This window comes from Mustelus asterias, chromosome 2 (assembly GCF_964213995.1).
Source record: "Mustelus asterias chromosome 2, sMusAst1.hap1.1, whole genome shotgun sequence".
NCBI classification, from domain to species: Eukaryota; Metazoa; Chordata; class Chondrichthyes; order Carcharhiniformes; family Triakidae; genus Mustelus; species Mustelus asterias.
In genome coordinates, this window is record NC_135802.1 from 16,922,025 (window position 1) to 16,945,681 (window position 23,657).

At 44.2% G+C, this 23,657-nt stretch overlaps 1 protein-coding gene across 1 annotated transcript in view; it reads left to right on the top strand.

Moving 5' to 3' along the window:
* Positions 1-17,102, top strand: part of LOC144506078 (uncharacterized protein C9orf152-like) — a 42,667-nt gene extending 25,565 nt beyond the window's left edge. The window contains exons 3-4 of the mRNA XM_078231898.1: positions 3,687-4,074; positions 15,943-17,102. Coding sequence (XP_078088024.1) covers positions 3,843-4,074; positions 15,943-16,514 — 804 coding nt within the window. The 5' untranslated portion in view covers positions 3,687-3,842 and the 3' untranslated portion in view covers positions 16,515-17,102. The remainder of the gene's footprint in view (positions 1-3,686; positions 4,075-15,942) is intronic.
* The last annotated feature ends 6,555 nt before the right edge of the window (positions 17,103-23,657 follow it).

The following is a 23,657-nucleotide window of genomic DNA, read 5'->3' on the forward strand; positions in this document are numbered from 1 at the left end:
AATATCCTTTATTTTTTTACTGTTGGATGGAGAAGTAAAAATCAATTTAAGTGCACTGAGCACTGAACATGTTGAACAATAACTGACCTTAGATTGATGTCAGCTTAGTCACTTCAGTAAACCTAACTAAAAAGCATGAAGTCATGGGGTTTTACAGCACAGCAAGAGGCCCTTCAGCCCATCGTGCCTGCGCTACCATCAAGCACCTATCTATTCTAATCCCATTTCCAGCACTTGGTCCATAGCCTTGTATGCTGTGGTGTTTCAAGTGTTCGTGCTTGCACATATAAGTGAAACAGACAGTTCTGAAAATGAATAATTAACACCAAAGTAGACAGCATCCTTTTTAGAAGCATGAGATTAATCTGAAATGGTTCAGAGTGAAAGACAAACTTATAATTGCAGGTTTCACTTAATGGAATAGCAATTTTATGTGACGAGTGAAATGATCAATAAGGTAAGAAAGAGGAGATATGTACCCGTCTATGGAAAAATAACTTGTTAAAACTAAAGTTATTGCTCAGGAACAACTTCATTAAAATTACCGATGTGTAGTGATGTATTACATAGTGTCAAATTTTATTTATTTTCATGTGGAAGGAGTAAGGAAAACACTTCTAAAAATGGGCATTTGTGATTAGAATTTGGATTCATAAAAGCTGTGTTCAGAACTATAACAAATTTGACCCCCAACCAACTGACTGATTGCATTACCTTTTAAGTGTATGTTTATGTACTATCACATGTATTGTACATGCTTATTACATCTGAGATGCCTGATGGTCAATGTTTTTATTTAAAATGTTATTGTTTTGAAGCTATAAATAAGAACATATATGCTCTAATAGTACAGTGGGAAAAGTAGGCTTAAAGACAAGGATAGAGCAACAGAAAAAGAATTAGAGAGTGTACAGGAAGTGAACACAGGAAATTGTATAATCTTTTGTCTGTTAACAATATCATGGGAGATTAATTACAATGCCCTAAATTTTTCTGTAAGAATAAAATGAGGCTATCAGTGCTCACTGTTCTTAGGGGGGAATCAGACAATGGCCATAATTTTCCATCCACGTTGCGCCTGGTGCAGATCGTGCTAATCCGGGAAAATTGTGTGTGGGCCCAAAAATGGGTTTTTGTGCCTGGCGTCAAATGGTTTGCAATCTTCCCAGTCCCTTTCTGCTGGCGCAAACTGGATCTCGCCCAGAAAGGGCGCAAGGCTGATTAGCATGAGATTGACTTGAGTTTGGTACGCGATCACTTCCCCCTCCAGCGGGAAGTCACACAGGCGCAAATCACTATTGTCCCCTGAAGTGTGGCCCAGGCGCCATGGATTGCGAGGGCGAGTGAGGAGTTGAGTACCACTTAGCACAAACCTCCAGGGTGCAAAACAGCAAGTCAGCCGCTGCCATGGTGCAGGATGCAGTGGAGTGGGGACCCTTCAGGGTGCAGGGGTTTGGGGGGAGCTTGACGGAGCTGGAGGCTTGCCAGTCAGGGCCCACCACCTGGTTGGAGCTCATGTAGCAAGTATTCTCACTGGCTTCTGAGAGGCCCTTAACTACCTATGATGCCAATTGCAAAGCCCGTTAATGTCGCACTGGTTACCCCTGCTTGAAAGGCTCTACGGTTTATTTTTGACATTCCATCCCAGGCCCCACTAACAGTTACAAGCACCAGTCTGGCAGCTGTTGCCTCAATCAAGAGAAATTGTCAGGACTGCTCTTCACACTGCAAAATCTCTGAACTGCTTCCTACAATAAGCACCATAATGTCTAATCGCATGGAAGTTAGGAGGGTTTTTTCTCAACTGAATGCTATTCCTGGAGGCTAGTTTAGATGGCTACACCCAGAAATCATACTGCAAGCATTCCCCACGAAGACCTTATCACAGCCACCCTGATTGTCTACATGAGCGCCACAGAGATCAGCCTAAAGTGCCACATGCTGCTCCCAATGGCCAGGGGTGCCAGAGTTCTGAACTTGGGTGGGTGGGGAAGGGGGGCTAACATCTGACTCTCCTTTGGGTTATAAGTCACAGTTCATGCACTGATTGCCCAGGTGCATTGAGTATGATAGCATGACAGCTTCATCCTGGGGCACTCGGACATCCCCGGGATCTTTGAGAACCAGCCCAGGCTGACAGGATGGCTTGTGGAAGACAAGAGCTACCCACTGAAGTGATGACTGATTATGCTGGTGCAGAAGTCTGAGACTGAGGTAGAGAGACCTGTGACAATGAGGCCCGTGCTGCCACCCAATCTATCATTGGACAGTTCATTGGCATGCTCAAGATGCGGTTCTACTGCCTGGACTGCTGTGGCGGTGCTCTTCAGTATGACCCCCAGAGGGTCTCCTGCATCGTGGTAGTCTGCTGTGTCTTGAGCAGCAGCGAGATGACAATTCTGGAGGAGGACTATGCGTATTCTTTTGGGAGGAGACAGACCAGGAGGGAGTAGAGGGAGAGCCAGAAGAGGATCCAAGGATGGAGGACAGGCAACAGCAAGGGTCTAGCATGCCAGGAGGACCAGAGAGGTCCTGATTGCCACCAGATGCTCCGATTAGGAGGCTTGGTGTCCAGCAGCTCCAGCTCCCGACTCCGCCGCCCCCCCCACCCCGGAGGGGAACCTGCAACCCCACACCCCTCCTTGCAAGAACCCTGTCCACCATTTCAACCACTTCCATTGATTCTTTGTAGTGTTGCAGCTAACCCGATCCATATCAGTTTTAGGCACCTGAGTGTTATAAGTGTTGGTTCTCTCTGTGTCCAATCTCAGCACTAACCTTCTGGCTCCATGGAGACCATGCACAGAGAACATCTGGACGCCTGCATACCTGGACCTGTTAACCACTTAGTCTGGCATAGTCCTGTCATTTATTTTCTTCCTGCATTCCTCCTGGTCATGCTATTGCTGCTGACAACCTCAGCCACCACCTCACAGGTTTCTGCCATTATATTAGCAGGGAACAGGATTGCCCTCCTCACCCTGATGGTATCCAACATACAGTCCACATCTGCATCAAGGAAGCGCAGGGCTGGCCTTCTGCCATCTTTCCTGGTGATGCCAATGGCAGTGTGATTCACTCTCAATTTCCCGCCAGAGAAGCTTTTAGTCTCAAAACGGGAAAATTCCACCCTTAGAATTCTTGTCCCAACCTTCCCTTATTCCTTGTGTCTGTTAACGTCATATATAAATCATTATATCCTCATTATGAGTTCTATTTTTGTGCTAACTTGGTTCTCCTGTGCTGTGGAAAGAGCTATCCAGTTAGTCCCATTCCCCTACTCTTTCCCCACAGCCCTGTTTTATCCAATTCCATTTTGAAAATTACTATTAAATCCGCCCCATCACCCTTCAGGCAATGTATGCCAGATCCTAAAAGTGGCTTTGTTAACATTTCTTTCTCGTGACATCCTCTCGTCTTTTTACAGATCACTTAAACATCTGTGCCCTCTGGTTACCAAGTCCTTTGCAACTGGAAACAAACTGGAAACTCCTTAGTTACCGTTTAACCGAGTCAAGTTTTATCCTCTTGCAAATTTTAACAGCACAAATTGGCAGAAACGAATGCGTTAATTTTTTTCTCAGTTGTTTTGGCAGCGCTTGGCGTTTTTTTCATACACAGCTAAATGGTGTAACGTGTTCCTTGGTACAAAGGGTTTTCTGCTCGGCCTTTGATTTTTTTTGCAGGTAGGTGACTTTTTGAGAGTGGTTCACATTCAGTAAACTGGACCCAATCCGAAAGGGCAGTTCTGAGAATTCAGAAACCTGGCGGCTACTGAGTATCCCTCAAAGTGGCATCTGAGTCATCTGCTGTCAGTGTTTGCGAACTTTAAACAAACGAGGATGCTCGTATCCAGCTGCTGCCCAAAGCTAACCTGTGTTTGGGAACAGATAATTCGGGGGAAAGTGTACCTGACTCAAATAATCAACAGGCGTAGCCACTCAGCAGTCACACACTGGCAGAGCAGCAGTTTAGAAGACAACTCACTGCTGATGGATATAAATGAGCTGGAAGAACAGTATGACTCCATACGACAGAAACAGAAAGAACAGACACATGTTGTTTATAGAACAGGTACGTACTGAATTCTGAGATGAAACATGCTTGGTTATCGCATGCATAAGGATTCTGTCGTCAGGTAGGAATGGGAGCCGGAGTGCATGTGTGCTGGTGTGTGCAATTGTAACGTGATGGGTGTTTACTTTATCTCGTAGAAGTTTTAATTTGAGGTGAGCTCTGTCGATCGTAGAATAATACAGCACTGAAGGAGGCCATTCGGCCGATCGTGCGTGTGCTTTCTCTTTGAAAAAAGTTGCCCAAATAATTCCATTTCTCATAACCCCTTTACAAACATATACCCAATTCCCTTTTGAAAATGATTATTGAATCTTCTTGCAGACACTTTCAGGCAGTGGATTCCAGATTATCACAATACAATATCAAACAAATCTCCAGCTCCCTCCAGTTCTCTTGCCAATTTTCTTACATCTTTGTCCTCTGGTGTTGTGAGACTTCTTACTATGTGTGCCCAAACCTCATGCCAGTGAAAATCGTTTCCTTTTATTTATTTTAAGCCTTTCTTTCTAGGAGGTCGTAGAGAAAGATGCTCTATAAAGACGAGGCGGAGTTATGCAACACAGAACGGAAACAAAACTAGGTAGCCGCTTACCATTAGCACAGAGATACCCTGTTTTACAGTAGCAAAATGTGTGAATATTGAAAATTAGAAAGAATGATGGAAAATACTGGAGACTTTTATTAGATCAGACAACCTTTGTGGAAAGAAGAGCAGTTGATGTTTCAGGTCAATGACTTTTCATCCAACGAAACATCGGCAGAGCTAAAGCAAAAAGCCTTTAAAACTGAGGCCAACTTTGATCATGCCTTAAAATGCATAAAGAAAACGCGTATTATTTTAGTCTGCAGGTATATGTCACAATCATTGGTGTTTAGAAGGATGAGAGAAGATCTGGGAGGAGTTGGGGCGGGGCTTTGACAAGGAGGAGTTTTCCCTCGTGGGACATCTAGAACTGGGGGTTACAGTTACAAAAAGAGGTCCCTCATTTAAGGCAAAGGTGAGGAATTTCTTTACCCTTTGGAATTGTCTTTCCCAGAGAGCAGCAAAGGCTGGATCATTGAATATATTCAAGGCTGAGTTAGACAGATTTTTGATCTACAAAGGGTTATGGGGGAAGGTGGAGGCAGCATTTTTTAAAATATTCATTGGTGGCACATGGGTGTCGCTGGCTGGCCAGCATTTATTGGCCATCCCTAGTTGCCCTTGATTGATGCAACTGAGTGGCTTGCTAGGCTATTTCAGAGGACAGTTGAGAGTCACCAATATGGACTTAAGGCCACAATCAGATCAACCATTAAGTTATTGAATGGCAATGCAGGTTCAAGGGGCTGAATGGCCAATTCCTGCTCCTATTTCTTATGAGCTTATGAAGTCAATCACATCATACACCCAAACCCTCATGCATACATATGAAAATATCACAAAAATTATGTGAGTAATAATTCTGTTTCTTGCCCCTTGAGGAGAGTGGCTTTGTACTCCCTGTTTCTCTGGAGATTTTTCCTGACCAGTGTAAAGACATGGGCCAGGATTCTCTCGGTCTGTTGCGCTACTTGAGTAGCGCAGCGGGCTAGGAGACGTCGGCAAGGGGCCTGTAGTGGGACTCGCGACCAGTGTCCAGTGAACGCGAGTCTCCTAGGCCCTTATTTTCTGATGTGGGGATGATTACCATATGGAAATTGAGATTTCCATATGATTAGCAAGCCTGGGACAGTAGTCTCCGGACCCACTAGTGTCTCCCTTCAAGCCAGGAAAGATTCCCACTGGCGGGGTTTACAACTGCTCCCTACCAACAGGGAACAGGTGTGCTCACCCCACTGGTGGGGACCGAGGCCATTGAGGACCTCCGGGGAGGTCAAGTGCAATGGGGGTGACCCACCCTGCAATGGGATCGGTGGAGGGAGGAGGGTGATCGGGGCTGGCCATTGACAAGGGGGTTGAGGTTGGCCATGGGGTGGGAGAACATCAGGGTTGGTGATTGGGACTGGCCTGGGGGAGGGTCGGGTAGGCCAGCAATCGGAGGGGGAGAGGTTTGGGCAGGCCAGCAATCGTGGGGGGGTGGGTTGTCAGGCAGGCCATTAATCGAGAGGGGGGCATCGGAGGCCAGCGTGGGGGGGGGGCGGGGCGCAGTCGGGGAGAACATCGAGGAGCACAGCAATCGGGAGGCTGGCAAAGGTGTTTTTGACAGATTGGCACATGTGCAATGGTCTGCTCAACCCTATGCCGCCGGCCTCTTGGGCAGAATCTCTCTGAGGCACTCCATGATGCATAGAGTGCCAGAGATTCATGAAACTAAGTACGCCCAAAAAATGGGCGGCAAAGGGTCCCATTTTCCCGCCCATTGGAGGCCATTCGGCCCATCGAACCTGCACTGACAATAATCCCACCTAGGCCCTATCCCAATAACCCCACGTATTTACCCTCCTAATCCCCCAACACTGTGGAAAAGATTGAAAGGGTGCAGAGGCGATTTACAAGGATGTTGCCTGGATTGAGTGGCATGCCTTATGAGGATAGGCTGAGGGAGCTCAGTCTTTTCTCCTTGGAGAGACGTAGGATGAGAGGAGACCTAATAGAGGTATATAAGATGTTGAGAGGCATAGATCGGGTGGACTCTCAGAGGCTTTTTCCCAGGGTGAAAATGGCTGCTACGAGAGGACACAGGTTTAAGGTGCTGGGGTGTAGGTACAGGGGAAATGTTAGGGGGAAGTTTTTCACACAGAGGGTGGTGGGCGAGTAGAATCGGCTGCCATCAGTGATGGTGGAGGCAAACTCAATAGGGTCTTTTAAGAGACTCCTGGATGAGTACATGGGACTTAATAGGATGGACGGTTATAGGTAGGCCTAAAAGGTAGGGATATGTTGGGCACAACTTGTGGGGCCGAAGGGCCTGTTTTGTGCTGCAGTTTTCTATGTTTCTATGTTTCATCCAATTCTAGCCTTTTGTACATGCTCAGTTTTACTATTCATGACAATGCCTACAGCTGCCGAGGCCCAGAACTCTAAAAGTTCCTCTATTAGCTCTTTGCCTCTACTACCCCATCCTCCTTTAGAAAATACTTAAAACTTACCTCTTTATCAAAGCTTTTGATCACCTGTGCTGCTGTCTTCTTCTTTAGGTTGCTGTCAGTTTATTTTTCTGATTATGCTCCTGTGGGATGAGAACATTCAAAGCATGATATATCCTGTTGTTGAATGTAGGTGTGTTAGTGACTTGAAATAGTCAGGGCCTACATCTTCAAAATCGCCATTTTACTCACCAAGGGAAAGTTTACATCAGTTTAGAGGCTACATCTAATTCAAAGCATAACTGTGTGGATACTAGGATTATTTCATTGTTTTAATGAGTTTTTAATTTTACTTTTAGCACAAAGACAATTGGCAGTAAGCTTTCACAGAATCCCTACAGTGCAGAAGGAGGCCATTTGTCCCATCAAGTCTGCACTGACAACAATCCCATCCAGGCCCTATCCTCATAACCCCACATATTTACCCCACTAATCCCTCTAACCTACGCATCCCAGGGCAGTAAGGGGCAATTTTCGGATTGGAGGCAGGTTGCTAGTGGAGTGCCACAGGGATCAGTGCTTGGTCCTCTGCTCTTTGTGATTTTTATTAATGACTTAGAGGAGGGGGCTGAAGGGTGGATCAGTAAATTTGCTGATGACACCAAGATTGGTGGAGTAGTGGATGAGGTGGAGGGCTGTTGTAGGCTGCAAAGAGACATAGATAGGATGCAAAGCTGGGCTGAAAAATGGCAAATGGAGTTTAACCCTGATAAATGTGAGGTGATTCATTTTGGTAGGACAAATTTAAATGTGGATTACAGGGTCAAAGGTAGGGTTGTGAAGACTGTGGAGGAACAGAGAGATCTTGGGGTCCATATCCACAGATCTCTAAAGGTTGCCACTCAAGTGGATAGAGCTATGAAGAAGGCCTATAGTGTGTTAGCTTTTATTAACAGGGGGTTGGAGTTTAAGAGCCGTGGGGTTATGCTGCAACTGTACAGGACCTTGGTGAGACCACATTTGGAATATTGTGTGCAGTTCTGGTCACCTCACTATAAGAAGGATGTGGAAGCGCTGGAAAGAGTGCAGAGGAGATTTACCAGGATGCTGCCTGGTTTGGAGGGTAGGTCTTATGAGGAAAGGTTGAGGGAGCTAGGGCTGTTCTCTCTGGAGCGGAGGAGGCTGAGGGGAGACTTAATAGAGGTTTATAAAATGATGAAGGGGATAGATAGAGTGAACATTCAAAGACTATTTCCTCGGGTGGATGGAGCTATTACAAGGGGGCATAACTATAGGGTTCGTGGTGGGAGATATAGGAAGGATATCAGAGGTAGGTTCTTTACGCAGAGAGTGGTTGGGGTGTGGAATGGACTGGCTGCAGTGATAGTGGAGTCAGACACTTTAGGAACATTTAAGCGGTTATTGGATAAGCACATGGAGCACACCAGGATGATAGGGAGTGGGATAGCTTGATCTTGGTTTCAGATAAAGCTCGGCACAACATCGTGGGCCGAAGGGCCTGTTCTGTGCTGTACTGTTCTATGTTCTATGTTTAATTTAGCATGGCCAATCAACCTAACACGCACATCTTTGGAATGTGGGAGGAAACCCGGAGCACCCGGAGGAAACACAGACAGTGACCCAAGCCAGGAATCGAACCCAGATCCCTGGAGCTATGAGGCATCAGTGCTTGCCACTGTGTCGCCCCGCCCCTTTCATATAATTGTCCACTGTCTAACTGTATGCCTGTAAAAACACATCAGAGATTAACTTGATTACGCTTATGCAATAATCAGGCCAGCCTTTACAAAAGGGACTTTGAAATGATTGGAAAGCAAACTTTTAAAGTTGTTTTTAATTCACTGAAAATCTTAGCACCAAACCACGCCAGCTTCCTTTTCCAAAAAAGGTGTAGTTAAAATATACATAATGAGCTAGATTAATTTGGAAATGGTCAATGAATATTACTAAAACTAAGTCATATTGGACTTGAAATGTTAACTGTTTCTCTCTCCACAGTTGCTATCCAGACCCGCTGAGTATTTCCAGCATTTTCTGCTTTTATTTCCAGATTTTCACCATCAGCAGTATTTTGCTTTTATTCAACTTCAAAGTGTTTATTTTTACAATTAATATTATATGCTTAGCAGTATATGCTGATAAAATGGCGTACGGCAGAAGAGGGTTCATGTGAAGCATAAACACCAGCACAGACCAGTTGAGCTGAATAGCCTGTTTCTGCGCTGTAATTTCTAAATAATTCCATGTAACCTATCACTGTCATGCTAAGTTTTCAGTGCCACAGTACTGTATATGAAACCTTACAAAGTCAGCCCAGGGACTCAAGCTTCACTGACAGAAACCTGCTTTAAGTAGGTCTATTGAGCATATAAGTTTGAAGAGAAATTTGTTTGGATCAGTTTTAGCAGACAAGGATCTGTTAAATAAAGTTAGACTTCTAATTTAAAATTATTGCAACAAAAAACAAATAATATAAAATCAAACAGGTAGGTGCCGAGAGCTGAACAAACATCATCACTCAATGTGGGTGGTAAAGTCATTTAGATATTTGCCTTTCAGTTCCGGAATGAGTTGAAATCCAGTCCAACTGCATACACTGGGGAGAGGGAGGGTGTAACCAGAGGTAATTAGAGTCACATATCTAACTTTGTTAATGTCTTAGTAGCCTCCTCTGCCTGCTGGTTTTAAGGGAATTATGACAAATTGATTTGAATATCACAATACTATCCCTACTTCAGCATTGGTTCCTCACTCAGCCAGCTCATAAAACCACTGGTGCGGAAATGGAAAAATGTTCATACTGCAGGAATAGGATGTGGTCTTTAGAGATGGAGATTATTGCATATTGTTAGGGGAGGACCCAAGAACATTGCTGTGCAACTGACTGTGGGCAGTAGCTGACCTGGAGTTGCTTGTTGCTGAATGGAAAGAGTTCCATTCAGAAAAAAAGGAAGAACTTGCATTAATAAGTTCCTTTTTGCAATCTCAGGATGGCTTTACAACCAATGAAGTGTGGTAACTGCTGTAATGTAGAAAATTTCCTTGTGTTACCAATAACTTCCTTCACCTAGATGAGCATAACTGTTTTTATTTAAGTTAAACATAATCTCTTAACTGGTTAACATTTAAAAGAAACACAAATGGTGTGACTATTTCTTCAGTGGAGATGCTATATTAAGCATTGTGATTAAACCCTTTGTTCTGGAGACTCGTGATAATTTAACGTCAAAATAGAAAGACAGGCTGGATTTGACCTCTAGATTTACAACTTGTACCAGATATACTTTAAACACAAGTCACAAGTTTAATTTGAAGGGTGTGGTTGTTCTGCAACTTTAACATTGCTGTGAAGTGTTTTGCATAGCTGCCTAGCTCCTGCTGATCCAACTTGATTTATTTTTTAGCTCTGGATTAATGCACACATGCGCAAATACTCTGCTCCTATCCATTAAAATGGATATTTTTAAGAACCATAGAACTCCCACTCTGAGAAGTTTGTAAATCACATTTGAAAACACTAGATTTATAATAAGGTGCAGCGAGAAATATCTTACAGAAGGCAGTCTCCCACTGCATGTGTTTCACACCACACAGCTACAACTTAGATGGCACAGTGGTTAGAGCATAAGAAATAGGAGCAGGAGTAGGCCATCTAGCCCCTCAAGCCTGCTCCGCCATTCAATAAGATCATGGCTGATCTGATAGTGGGTTCAGTTCCACTTACCCGCCCGCTCCCCATAACCCTTAATTCTCTTAATGGTTAAAAATCTATCTATCTGTGACTTAAACACATTTAACGAGGTAGCCTCTACTGCTTCATTGGGCATTAGCACTGCTGCCTCACAGCACCAGGGGACCCGGGTTCGATTTCGGGCTTGGGTCACTGTCCGTGGAGTTTGCACACTCTCTCCGTGCCTGCGTGGGTTTCCTCCCGCAGTCCAAAGACGGGGTTAGGTGGATTGGCCATGCTAAATTGCTCTTTAGTGTCAGGGGACTAGCGAGGATACATACGTAGTGTTATGGGGTTAGGGGCTGGGTGGGATTGTGGTCGGTGAAGACTCGATGGGCCGAATAGCCTCCTTCTGCATGTAGGATTCTATGATTCTATATCGAACCTATAATGTAATAAAATGTCCCAAGGCGCCTCCCAGGAACATTGTGAAGCAAAATTAAGCACCAAGATACTTAAGACGATATTAGGAAAGATGGTCAAATGCTTAAGCATGTTTGGAATTTTACACCACCTGAAACCTGGCAGATGACAGGGATATAAAACCAGATGGCATTGTACCCATCGCCCACCAGTCTCCACTCATTTTTTATCAACAGAGCGGGTGCCCACACCATATGGCAAGGCCACTATATGAACCCTGGCGGCCTTGTTGTGGACTGGGGAGGGTGGTCGTTCCAGTTCTGGCATTGTGCCCAATGGAAAACCTGTCCCATGATACTTCCCACTCTCACTTCTTGTCCTCACTTTCTCGATTGCTGCTCCCCCAACCCACCTGTCAGATTGGCCCCAGTGAATCGTATCCACTCACCTTTGTACCCGGCTCCAGTGACACTCCTCCTGGGGAGCTGACTGCAATCCTAGCAATGGCCACTGCTCCTGGTGGCAGTGCTGGGACTGGGGTTCTAATGGCTATTTGATTGGCCAGCATCTCTCGGAGATAGGGCTTCCTCCTAGATAACCGCAGAAGTCTCGACCTGAGCAAATTAACAGTATAATAGCCATTAAATAAGGTCAGGGCTTCCCAATGAGATTGTGCCTGACATTTTGGCTTGGGAGCTGGGGCCTTAAAAATCTGGCTCATGTTTTATTATTTACCCACAGCTATTTAAATGTACTGTCAATGTCATCCCCTAGTACTATCAACAACCTGTGGAGAGATCGCATTCCTCACTTGAAAAAGTTGAACCAGAGACAGACAGCAGAGATAACATTAAAATCAATCAAGACTGGGAGCAATAGCTACAGTATAAATGTATCATGTGAGGTTGGACCATATGCATTGGTGAATTACTCCAAGGTATGAATGACGTTTGCACTGCAATCCATTTTGCTGTACAATATGTTCTGCTCTCTTTGACTGGAGTACTTTTAGTGCAATCAAACCATGAGTATGCCAGCTGTGCCAAGTGAATGGAATCTGACTCTTTAAGGATGTGATCATTGTAAACAGGCACAATTAATAGTTTGTAAAAAAAAGACACATTCAAACCACTACACTTGATGAACAGATAGGTATATATTATACTGTAGGAACAGACAAGTTGTCCTTTTATTTAGAATTCTGTGCTGGTCTTTAGCAAAAAAAGGATGTAGGAGTACCATAGACGGTGCAAATAATGTCCAAGAATGATACCAGAACGTGAGAAGATGCTTTTCAGGAAATACTGAACAGGCTGTAAAAAAGAGAAGGCTGAGAGATGACATAATAGAGCACGTGATGAAGAGGTTTGATGGGAATGCTGTAGGCGGCAAGTGGTTAGCACTGCTGCCTCACAGCGCCAGGGGCTCGGGTTCGATTCCCGGCTTTGGCCACTGTCTGTGTGCAGTTTGCACCTTCTCCTTGTGTCTGTGTGGGTTTCCTCCAGGTGCTCTGGTTTCCTCCCACAGTCCAAAGATGCACAGGTTAGATTGATTGGCCATGGTAAATTGCCCCTTGAGTCAGGGGCCTAGCATGATAAGGGCTGGGTGGGATTGTGGTTGGTGCAGATTCGATGGGCTGAATGGCACTGTAGGGATTCTATGATTCTATGACAAGTTGTTTCCAAAACTAGGGGTCATAAATAAAAGATAGTCAGTCGTAAATTCAACACGGAATTCAGGAGAAACTTAAGACAGCGGTTAGAATGTAGATCTTGCTACCACATAGCATTCCTGAGGTGAATACGGCAGATGGTGAAATTTAAATTCAATAAAAATCTGGAAGCAAAAGTCTAATGATGACCATGAAACCATTGTCGATTGTTGTAGAAACCCATCTGGTTCACTAATGTTCTTTAGGGAAGGAGATCTGCCATCCTTACCTGGTCTGGCCTATATGTGACTCTAGATCCAATGTGGTTGACTATTAAATGCCCTCAGGGATGGGCAATAAATGCTGGCCCATGATGAATAAATAAAAACAATAAAAAAAATTTAGGGTGGCATGGTAGCACAGTGGTTAGCACTGCTGCTTCACAGCTCCAGGGACCTGGGTTCGATTCCCGGCTTGGATCACTGTCTGTGTGGAGTTTGCACATTCTTCCTATGTCTGTGTGGGTTTCCTCCGGGTGCTCCAGTTTCCTCCCACAGTCCAAAGATGTGCAGGTTAGGTTAATTGGCCATGCTAAATTGTCCCTGAGTGTCCCGGGATGCATAGGTTAGAGGGATTAGTGGGTAAATATGTAGGGATATGGGGATAGGACCTGGGTGGGATCGTGGTCGGTGCAGACTCGATGGGCCGAATGGCCTCTTTCTGCACTGTAGGGTTTCTATGATTCTATGAATAGCATTGATGCAATTAAGAGATGAAAACATGAGGGTGAAAAGAGATAGAAGGATATGGTGATGTGGTTAGATGAAGTAGGATGGGAGGAAGCTTGTGCAGTGCATAAACACTGGACCAGTTAGTCTGAATGGTCTATTTCTGTGCTGTAACCTTACATGGGTGACATTAAAAAGAAGCATTCCTAATGATTTACACCATTAAATGATGAACATAATAAGCAGTTATTTCACCTCGTGTGGAAATAAGAATCATATTACTGGCATAATCATCATGTGACCCAGTGCAGATTAAGTAATGTCATCGTGTAGCCCAGTGCTTGCTCAGTGAGGTCACTGAATAACCTGGTGCAAACTTAAGAATCGCCATTGTGTGGCCCAATGTATTCTCAGTTTATCAGGTTTCCCAGCAGATGCTGAGTCAATGGACATCCAGTGGACAGCCATTTGTATCATTTTGTGACTTATCACATGCGTGGGATCATGACATCACAGATTGAATTGAAAGTCCAATAGTAATGTACCCACACTATTACTAATCACTCCATTAATCTAATTGAGAGAGCTGGTGTGAATAATGGGGCATTGCATGAGGTCATGGATTGTTATTGGGTATATTGAATAGAAACTTAACATATAACATAAGAAGTTAGGAGCAAGGATAGATCCTATGGCCCCCTCAAGCTTGGTGTACCATTCAATACAATTATGGTTGAACATCAGCCTTATCTCCACTTTCTGCTCCCCATACATCTTAATTTCCTGAGAGGCCAAGTTTGGGGACAGAGAGTCACTTTTTCATTTCAAACTGAATAGTGTTCAGGCCGATGTCTCCTTTGTGCAACTTGTCGCTCTCCGCTGGCCTCCTGATGCCCGATGGTCTGCCATTCCTGTGCAAGCTGCTGCTCCTTCCCTTCAATGGCTTTTCTGAGGGCACAGCACACATTTCCAGCTGTATCCTCCCTGCTGCTCAGGTGGAGTCCAAACAGCCTGGCCCAAACTCCACAGCCCAAGCAATACCAAGAGGGTGATGACCCCCTGAAATGGCCAAGTGGGGCGGCATGGTAGCACAGTGGTTAGCACTGCTGCTTCACAGTGCCAGGGACCCAGATTTGATTCCCGGCTTAGGTCACTGTCTGTGTGATGTTTGCATGTTCTCCCCGTGTTTGTGTGGGTTTCCTCCGGGTGCTCCGGTTTCCTCCCACATTCTGAAAGACCTGCTGGTTAGGTGCATTGACCCGAACAGGCACCAGACTGTGGCGACTTGGGGAATTTCACAGTAACTTCATTGCAGTGTGAATGTAAGCCTTACTTGTGACTAATAAATAAAAACTATAAAAATAAAAGTTCTTAATGTTGACTTCTTCCCTGACTTGTGATGGGCTGCTACAGCTTTTACTTCAAAGACATAAGTCCTTTCAACTATAATCAGCATTTAGACTTCCTGTAGAAACCATTCTGGCCTCTCTTACTTGGTCCATGCATGCATTCAGTTAGCCTAAGTCAGACAACTCCTAAACAAATGCCACCTCCACCAAAGTTGAAAACCTGCAGAAAAATTGGGCAGAGCGGATGTGTTCACAAGAGTGTAGACACGTATATATACACAGGAGCATAGATGTGTAAACAGGCCCACACTCCCCACGCCCTCACATAAATGTCTCATGTAAAATGAGGCAGGACGTTGGCTTGCACAATGTTGTCGACAATTTTTCAGCTGCCAACTCCATTCAAACCATAAAAATCACACTCCTCTCCCTCATTAATGTGTTAATACTTAATTTACTGAGCTGCTACACTGCTTTGTCGTTGTCCCTGATGGCAGCTTCCTTACCTGTTTTTGCTTGGACTCCTGTCATGCTCAATTAATTGAAATTATATTATCTTCACAGGTCAAATGTATATGAAGGAATGGGCATTGTCTCAAACCAATCTAGCAGAAGAAGCACAACTCTGGTCATTATTTCACCTCCTATTGCCCCCCCAGCTAATGTACTTATTCCACATCCTTGCATATTCATGGCAATTTATTCCATGTGAATAAATTTTAACTTCATAAATTTATTGAAAATGCCTGAACTAATATCATAGAGGAGGAGTGTACTTTCACCCATGTCCAGGGTCTAACCAACTGCATCATCAAATTCCTTAGTTTCTGCACTCTTGCATGAATACAAAACACTTTCTTCAGTAATTGTCTTCGGTTAACTTGAGACTGGATGTGTAGTCAGTAATGATGATGCCACTGTAAGTAAGGATTCATGGTTATTCATGAACAATTGGTTTTCAATAATGTTAAAAGCATGAACAAAAATAGGTTTCAAATTTTGTTTTAATTGCAGGTAAAAGTAAACATGCAAATGGAGAATTCTTCAAGCTCCAAGTCAAAACAGTGTCAGTCAACTGCACTGTAAGAAAACCAAAGGCATTTGAAGAACGCCTTCCTGTTAACAATGTCACGCTTGACTTTCCAAACAAAGATTATACCCAGGAAGGTGAAACTCCTTGGCGTACACATCTAGATATTCATCGCGTGGTTCAGATGCAGAAAGTGGGTCAAACAAGTCTCTTTCAGGAAAACAAGGAACTAAATGAACAAAATCAACTCAACAAAGGTATAATTGAGTCATGTAGCTATAAAGGAGCCAATGGAGAAGCAACAACCCATGTGGCCTGCAAATCGATTGAATTGAAGGCAATCCACTCTTTTACCAACCATAATCACTGCATACCTAAGATCAATAAAAGATTTTCATTTCCAAATGAGAGATCAAACATATGGGCAAGCAAAAATGGGCTTCTCACTAAAATAGCACCAACTGCTACAAAAGGAGATTATTACCCATTCCCTCAGATGAAAACTCCAAGGAAGTCCGACACTGCCAAGAGCCTTGGCTTATATGCCAAGTATTAAGACACCGCCACCAAAAGATTGCCCCAAAGACCAAGTTATTTTTCCACAGAAAAGCAATTATGAATGAAAGCAACGTCTACTCCATTTTGAGAATTTTAGCTTTCTACTTGTTTCTTTGAAAACCTGTGTTAGAAGAATTTTAGTTTTAAAACGAAATTAACTCCTTAAGATAATCTGCCAAGGAGACAAATGCAATATAGTAGTGCAATGATAGTATATCAAGTGGTACAATGCAGGTTTACCATAGCTGATCACACACCTTATAAATCAAATGTGCATTGTAATGAACATTAAGAATTTTGATTTATTCCATGACCAAGTTAGGTCACTAGTTTTTAAAGAGTTGGTAAATGTATGTAAATGATGTAATGCTATAAACATATTAAGTTTGATGTATTTTGCGAAAAATCAACTTTATTGTATTTCTTTACACTCACTTGCTATTTAGAAACTGCCTTGTTTTAGTCAGGGTCTAGGTTGCAGAGAAAGAATTAAGCTTCTTAATTTTCCTCCGCCATTGAGATAAAGCATTGTGCTGCTGTAAAGCATACTACTCAATGAAATAAAAACAGAAAATGCTGGAATTATTCAGAGCTGTGGAGTCAAATGGACTTGAAAAATTAACTATGTTTCTCTCTTCGCAGATGCTGCCAGACCAGCTGAATTTTTCCAGCATTTCCTGTTTTTATTTCAGATTTCCAGCATCTGCAGTATTTTGCTTTTGTTCTCCCCAATGATCTGGTCAAAGCCAGTGTAACATATCCATCAAGACTAGGCCAATTCAAATTATATTTGAAGGTTGGATTAAAGCCCACAGGCCTTAAAGTGATGCCATGGCATACTAACATACTTGAATGTCCTCTATTTTAACAAGGGCTTTCTCTTGTTTAAAATAAACAAATTAAAGCCTCAGTTAAAATTGTGAAGGAAGAAGTCCCGTATAAAAGCATTAAGTAGGAGCACCATGCTTCCTGCACATGAGATGTGTACTATTTTGCTCATTCAGGTAAATGTAAAAGATTGAAGAAGAGCAGGAAGTTCTTTCATATTTCATAATCAATATCAGTAAAAAAACATGGCTGCTTGAGAAAACTTTAGAAGGAGTGTCACAGCATTGAAAGACATGCGACCCAGCATGTCTGTATCAGCTTTCCGAATGAACAATGCACTTACTGCCATTTCCCCATCTTCTCTCCATAACCCTGCATATTCTTCCTTTCCATATAATAATCCTGTTCCTTCTCAAACGTCTCAATAGAATGTGCCTCCACTACATTCTCAGGCAGTGCATTCCAGATCTTAACCACTGCTGCATGTAAAGTTTCTCCTCATGTCTTCATTGCTTCTTTGCTAATTACCTTAAATCTCTCCCCTCTTCTTCTCGATCCTTCCACCAGTGAGAACAGATTTCCTTATTTCCTCTGTCCAGATTGGTCATGATTTTGAAAAGTTCTATCAAATCTCCTCTCAACCTTCTCATCTCCAAGGATAACAATCTCAGCTTCTCCAGTCAATTCACATAACTGCTCCTCATCCCCAGCACCATTCTCATGACTCTTTTCTGCACTCTCTTTAATATCTTCAGATCTTCTCAATGGTGTGGCACCTAGAACTGGATGCTATACTCCAAGTGTGGTCAATCCAGTGTTTTATACAAGTTTAACATAACCTTTCTCTATGTACCTATTAATTCCCACTCACCTGAAGAAGGGGCTCAGAGCCTCGAAAGCTTGTGTGGCTTTTGCTACCAAATAAACCTGTTGGACTTTAACCTGGTGTTGTTAAACTTCTTACTATTAACAAAGCCTAAGACATTGTATGCTTTATTAACTGCTCTCTCAACCTCTCCTGCCACCTTCAATGACTTATGCACTTATACACCAAGATGCCTCTGCTCCAGCACTCCCTCTAGAATTGTACTCTTTATTTTATATTGTCTTTCTTTGTTCTTCCTATCAAAATGAATCACTTCACACTTCTCTGTATTAAACATCATCTGCTACTTGCCCACCCATTCCACCAACTTGTCTATAACCTTTTGAAGTTCCACACTATCCTCCTCATAATTTACAATGCTTCCAAGTTTCATATCATATGCAAATTTTGAAATTTTGCCCTGTACATCAAGGTCCAGATCATTACTATATATAAACATATATATATATATATAGATAGAATCAGGAAAAGCAATGGTCCGAACACCGACCTCTGGAGAAATCCACATCAAGCTTTTCTTCAGTCTGAAAAACACCCATTAACCACGACTCTGTTTTCTGTCACTCAGCCAATTTTGTTTATTCCATGAACACTTCTGTTTCTTCTTCTTTGAAGGTCCCTCAGGGTCGAGGATAACTTGCTTCCACTCTGGGAGGTGTGTTCTGCGGTGGCTGAATAGTCCAATCCTGGAGCCGCAGACTCTGCCACAAGTGGGGCAGGTGGTGTTTGATGAGGTGGGTGGGTGGGACGCTCTGGATTCTGCGCTCTCTTTCTGCTGTTGACACTTGGCCTCCATGTGCTCCACCCAGTGATGCTGGAAGTGATCGGCGCCTTCGCGGATGCTTCTCCAGTTTGTGCGTTCTAAGGCAAGCAATTCCTATGTGTCGATGGGAATGTTGCATTTATTTAGGGAGGCTTTCAGAGTGTTCCTGTAGCATTTCCTCTGCCCTCCTAATGATCGCATGTCATTGCAGAGCTTGGAGTAGTGCAATTGTTTAGGGAGTCTTGTCAGGTATGCGGACAATGTGGCCTTCCCATTGCAATTGGTCGAGTGTGACCAGGGCTTCGATACTGGGGATATTGCCCTGAGAGAGGACTCTCACAGTGGTACGCCTATCCTGCCAATGGATTTGCAGGATTTTGCGGAGGCAAGGTTGGTGATATCTCTCCAGAGATTTGAGGTGTTTGCTGTATATTGTTCATGTTTCTGATGCATACAGGAGGGCAGGAACCTTGACTGATCTGTAGACCGTGAGCTTGGTGCTGGATTTGAAGTCTCAGTATTCAAACACTGTTCCTCAGGCCATCTGAAGACTGCACTGGTGCATTGGAGTTGATGCTGGATTTCATCATCGATGTTTGCTCGCGCTGAAAGGAGGTTCCTGAAGTATGGGAAATGATCGACATTGTCCAGGGGCTCACCATGGATCTTGATGGTCGAGGGGCAGTTTAGTGTGGCAGGAGCGGGCTGGTCGAGAACTTTTTATTCCATGAACTATACCTTGCTCACAGGTCTGTTGTGCGACACTATATCAAGTGCCTTTTGGAAGTCCATGTACACCTAAACAGCATTGCCCTCATCATCCCTCTCTGTTACCTCTTCAAAAATCTCCTGTAATTAAACACCATTTACCCTTAACAAATCTGTGAAGTGGAGATGCCGGCATTGGACTGGGGTGGGCACAGTAAGAAGTCTCTCAACGCCAGGTTAAAGTCCAACAGGTTTATTTGGAATCACGAGCTTTCGGAGCGCTGCTCCTTCATCAGGTGAATGGAGGTTAGTTCACAAACACGGCATATATAGACAAAGACATGATTGCAAGATAATTACAGATTGGAATGTGAAGAATGGTTGGAATGTGAATCTTTACAGGTAACCAAGTCTTTACAGGTACGAACAGTGCACATGGAGAGAGGGATAATCACAGGTTAAAGAGGTGTGAATTGTCTCAAGCCAGGACAGTTAGTAGGATTTTGCAAACCCAGGCAGTATGGTGAGGGTTACAAGTAATGTGTCATGATCCCAAGATCCCGGTTGAGGCCGTCCTCATGCGTGCGGAACCTGGCTATCAAAGATGGCCAAGTTCAAAGATAGCCAAGTTCAAAGATAGCCAAGTCAAAGCCAGCCAAGTTCCGCACACATGAGGATGGCCTCAACCAGGATCTTGGGTTCATGTCACACTCCTCTTCTTCATCTCAATTTCCATGTGTTTTATCATCCAGAGAGTTCTGGACTTGTTTAGCCAACCTCCCCCTTTTGTGGGAATATGCATAGGGCATCACCTTACAATCTTGTCCCACCAGAAATCGATTTAAATATTAATGACAGCATTTGAATGACATTAACGACGGGCTCACTTACCTGTACCACCTCACTGGCCAAGGCTGTCCCCAATGAGAATTGCGTATGGTCCCCACCCACGGGGACCAGAAGTGATGGCCTCGCGGGGAATATCGGAAGGCCACTGAGACCCCCGGGTGGTCAGGGGTAGGATCGGGAAGTGCCCATGGAGCAATGCCAGCCTGGCAGTGCCTGCCTGGCACTGCCTACCAGGCACCATAACTGTGCCAAGGACAGTGCCAATGGGGCAGAGGCAGAGTGGGGCAGAGCGGAGGTACAGGTGCGATGGAACCATGAGGGTGGAGGGTTGGGAGTGGACAGACAAGCGGGAAGCACCACAGCGGTGGGAGAGAGGAAACTCTGTCAGGGAGGGAGGGAAGGGGAGAACTCTACCGGGGGGCAATGGGCTGGGGGGGGGGACAAATCTGCTGTAGAGGGGGTTGATCGGCGGTGGGGGGGTAATGATCGGTGGTGGGGGTGACTGGCGGGAAACTCTGCCAAGGGGGCACTGGGGGAGGAAGGGAGGGAACTCTATAGGGAGTTTTTATTGTTTTTTTAAGCTTATTTATTAGTATCACAAGTAGGCTTACATTAACACTACAATGAAGTTACTGTGAAAATCCCCTTGTCGCTACACTCCGGCCCCTGTTCGGGTACACTGAGGGAGAATTTAGCATGGCCAATGCATCTAACCCGCACGTCTTTCAGACTGTGGGAGGAAACAGGATCATCCAGAGGAAACTCATGTAAGACACAGGGAGAACGTGCAGACTCCGCACAGACAGTGATGCAAGCCGGGAATCGAACCCAGGTCCCTGGCGCTGTGAGGCAGCAGTGCTAACCACTGTGCCACCATGATGAAACCTGGTTTTAATTTCATTCAGTGTATTTTGTGAGCTGGGTGTTGGGAAGTCTGGGGTCTTGTTTGTACACATGCATTTTTAATGAGGGTTTACAACTCTTGAAATGAAGAGATGGGTTACCAAGAGATTAGTAGCTTAGTGAAGTTAAAACAAAAACCAAGTAGCAAAAACGTGCTGTTGCCTACAGTGACAGGATCCCAGAGATGCACAGAGAGAAAAACACAGAAAGGCAGTCAGTTAGTGTGTGTATATACCAGAGTGTAGGCAGTAAGCCTAATCTCTCTAATAAGAAATCCTGCAGGCCTCCTGGGGAACTGACTTTAAGGAACTCATATGTTTGCTCTGAAGTTGAAGTAATAGTGAGTTTAGATTTCAGGTTTTGGGTATCTCACGGAAAGACATCAGATGAAGAAAAGCATCTGGTGAATGTTCAGAAGCTCGCCGGAAAAAAATCATTTGAAATAGAGCTAACCCAAGCAAGAAACCTTGGTAAAGGTAAAATACTGCAGATGCTGGAATCTGAAACAAAAACAGAAAATGCTGGAAAATTTCAGCAGGTCTAATAGCATTGGTGGGAAGAGAATAGAGCCAACGTTTCGAGCCTGACCCCTCGTCAGCTCAAAGCGTTGGCTCCATTCTCTCTCCACAGATGCTGTCAGATCTGCTGAGGCTTCCCAGCATTTTCTGGTTTTGTTTCAAGAAACCTTGATGTTGAGGTAGTGATAAATGTAAACTGGGGTTTTGTGTCTGTAAGTGTTGCTGAATTAAAGGGAATAGTGTGAGTTTGAATCATTTTCTGGTGTTTAAATTGAAATCTTTTCCATTTTGTTGTCCAGTGTAATACAATTCATTTTTTCTTGTTTAATAAACATTTTATTCTTTGTTTTAACAGTGTACTGACAAACTCTTGTGAATGTGTTCAGTAACTGATTGCCATGGTTTTTAAACAAAAAACACAGTTAGCATCTACCAAGCCAAGTTTCACTCTGGGATCTCACTTGTCTAGTATTAGCGTCAACTGGAATCATAGGATGGGATTTTATGACCTCACTTGGGCAAGGCTCGTAAAATCCCACCTGAGGCCAATGGAGAATTCTGTTCTGCGATCCTCACCAGCCCCGATTCCGGGGTGGGCGAGGCGGTAAAATTCTGGTCACAATGTCTGATAGATGCTGAGAGTTCAATACATGTTAGCAAGCTTCTTTCATATAATCTGGGTTAAAGGAAATAGGTAATTGAGACAGGTTAGGAAGAGGCAATTTGAGTGGTAAAAGGTGTGCATGGGGTATAATGTTAGACTATAACCGGTGACAACTTTGTATTGGATGTAATGTGACCAATGGAAACAAGATGTAAGGGTCAGCTGACCCAGTAAAACATGGAACCAATTACAGAGTGATGTAATAGTCAGCTGACCAGCTGATTCACTATAAATAAGGAACTATGTAGAATTGTGGGAAGCTTGGAGTGGCCCAGGGCAAAGCCCCAAGTTTGGAGTAATGATGTTTCTTTATTAAACCCTTTCTTTGATTTATACCTAGGAGTAAGTGTGGTGAACCACTGTTGGTTCCCACCAGGTAGTGCTGAGCCATGGTCTGGCTAGTACTATGAGTCTGTAGATATGTTACTGTTGGGGTTAGGGTTGGGCTGTTCTACCTGTTAATATAGCCCTATGGTACACCCCAGTTGGCTCCACCTCCTGGGAGAGGTATGAAGGTCACTGCTCTGCCTGGTGACCCTTTAGTCTGGGATCGTATACTGCATATAGTAGCTCTGTTATTGTTGGCAATAAAAGCCTTTATTTCCCGAGTACATCCAGCCTCTCGTGTGTTATATCGCGCATCAATTTTATTGCCAACAAGTAAATTCTTTTTTTTGAAAAAAAAAACGACAAAAGAAAACATGGAGCAAATGCTTAAACCCGAACGGCTTACGTTGGACCCACGTGCGGCGGGAGCATCGAACACTTTCGACCACTGGTTGAAGTGTTTCCAAGATTACCTCGACGCCTCCACAGCGGTCGCCGACGACGCCGACAGACTCCGGGTCCTCCACGCGAGGGTAAGCGACGCTGTATTCTTAGCGATCCATGGGGCCACCGACTACAAAGGGGCCCTCGAGCTTCTCAAGAAGCGATACAACAAACCGCCGAATGAGATCCATGCTCGATACCTTCTAGCCACTCGACAGCGGCAGCCCGGCGAAACGACGGAACAGTACGCG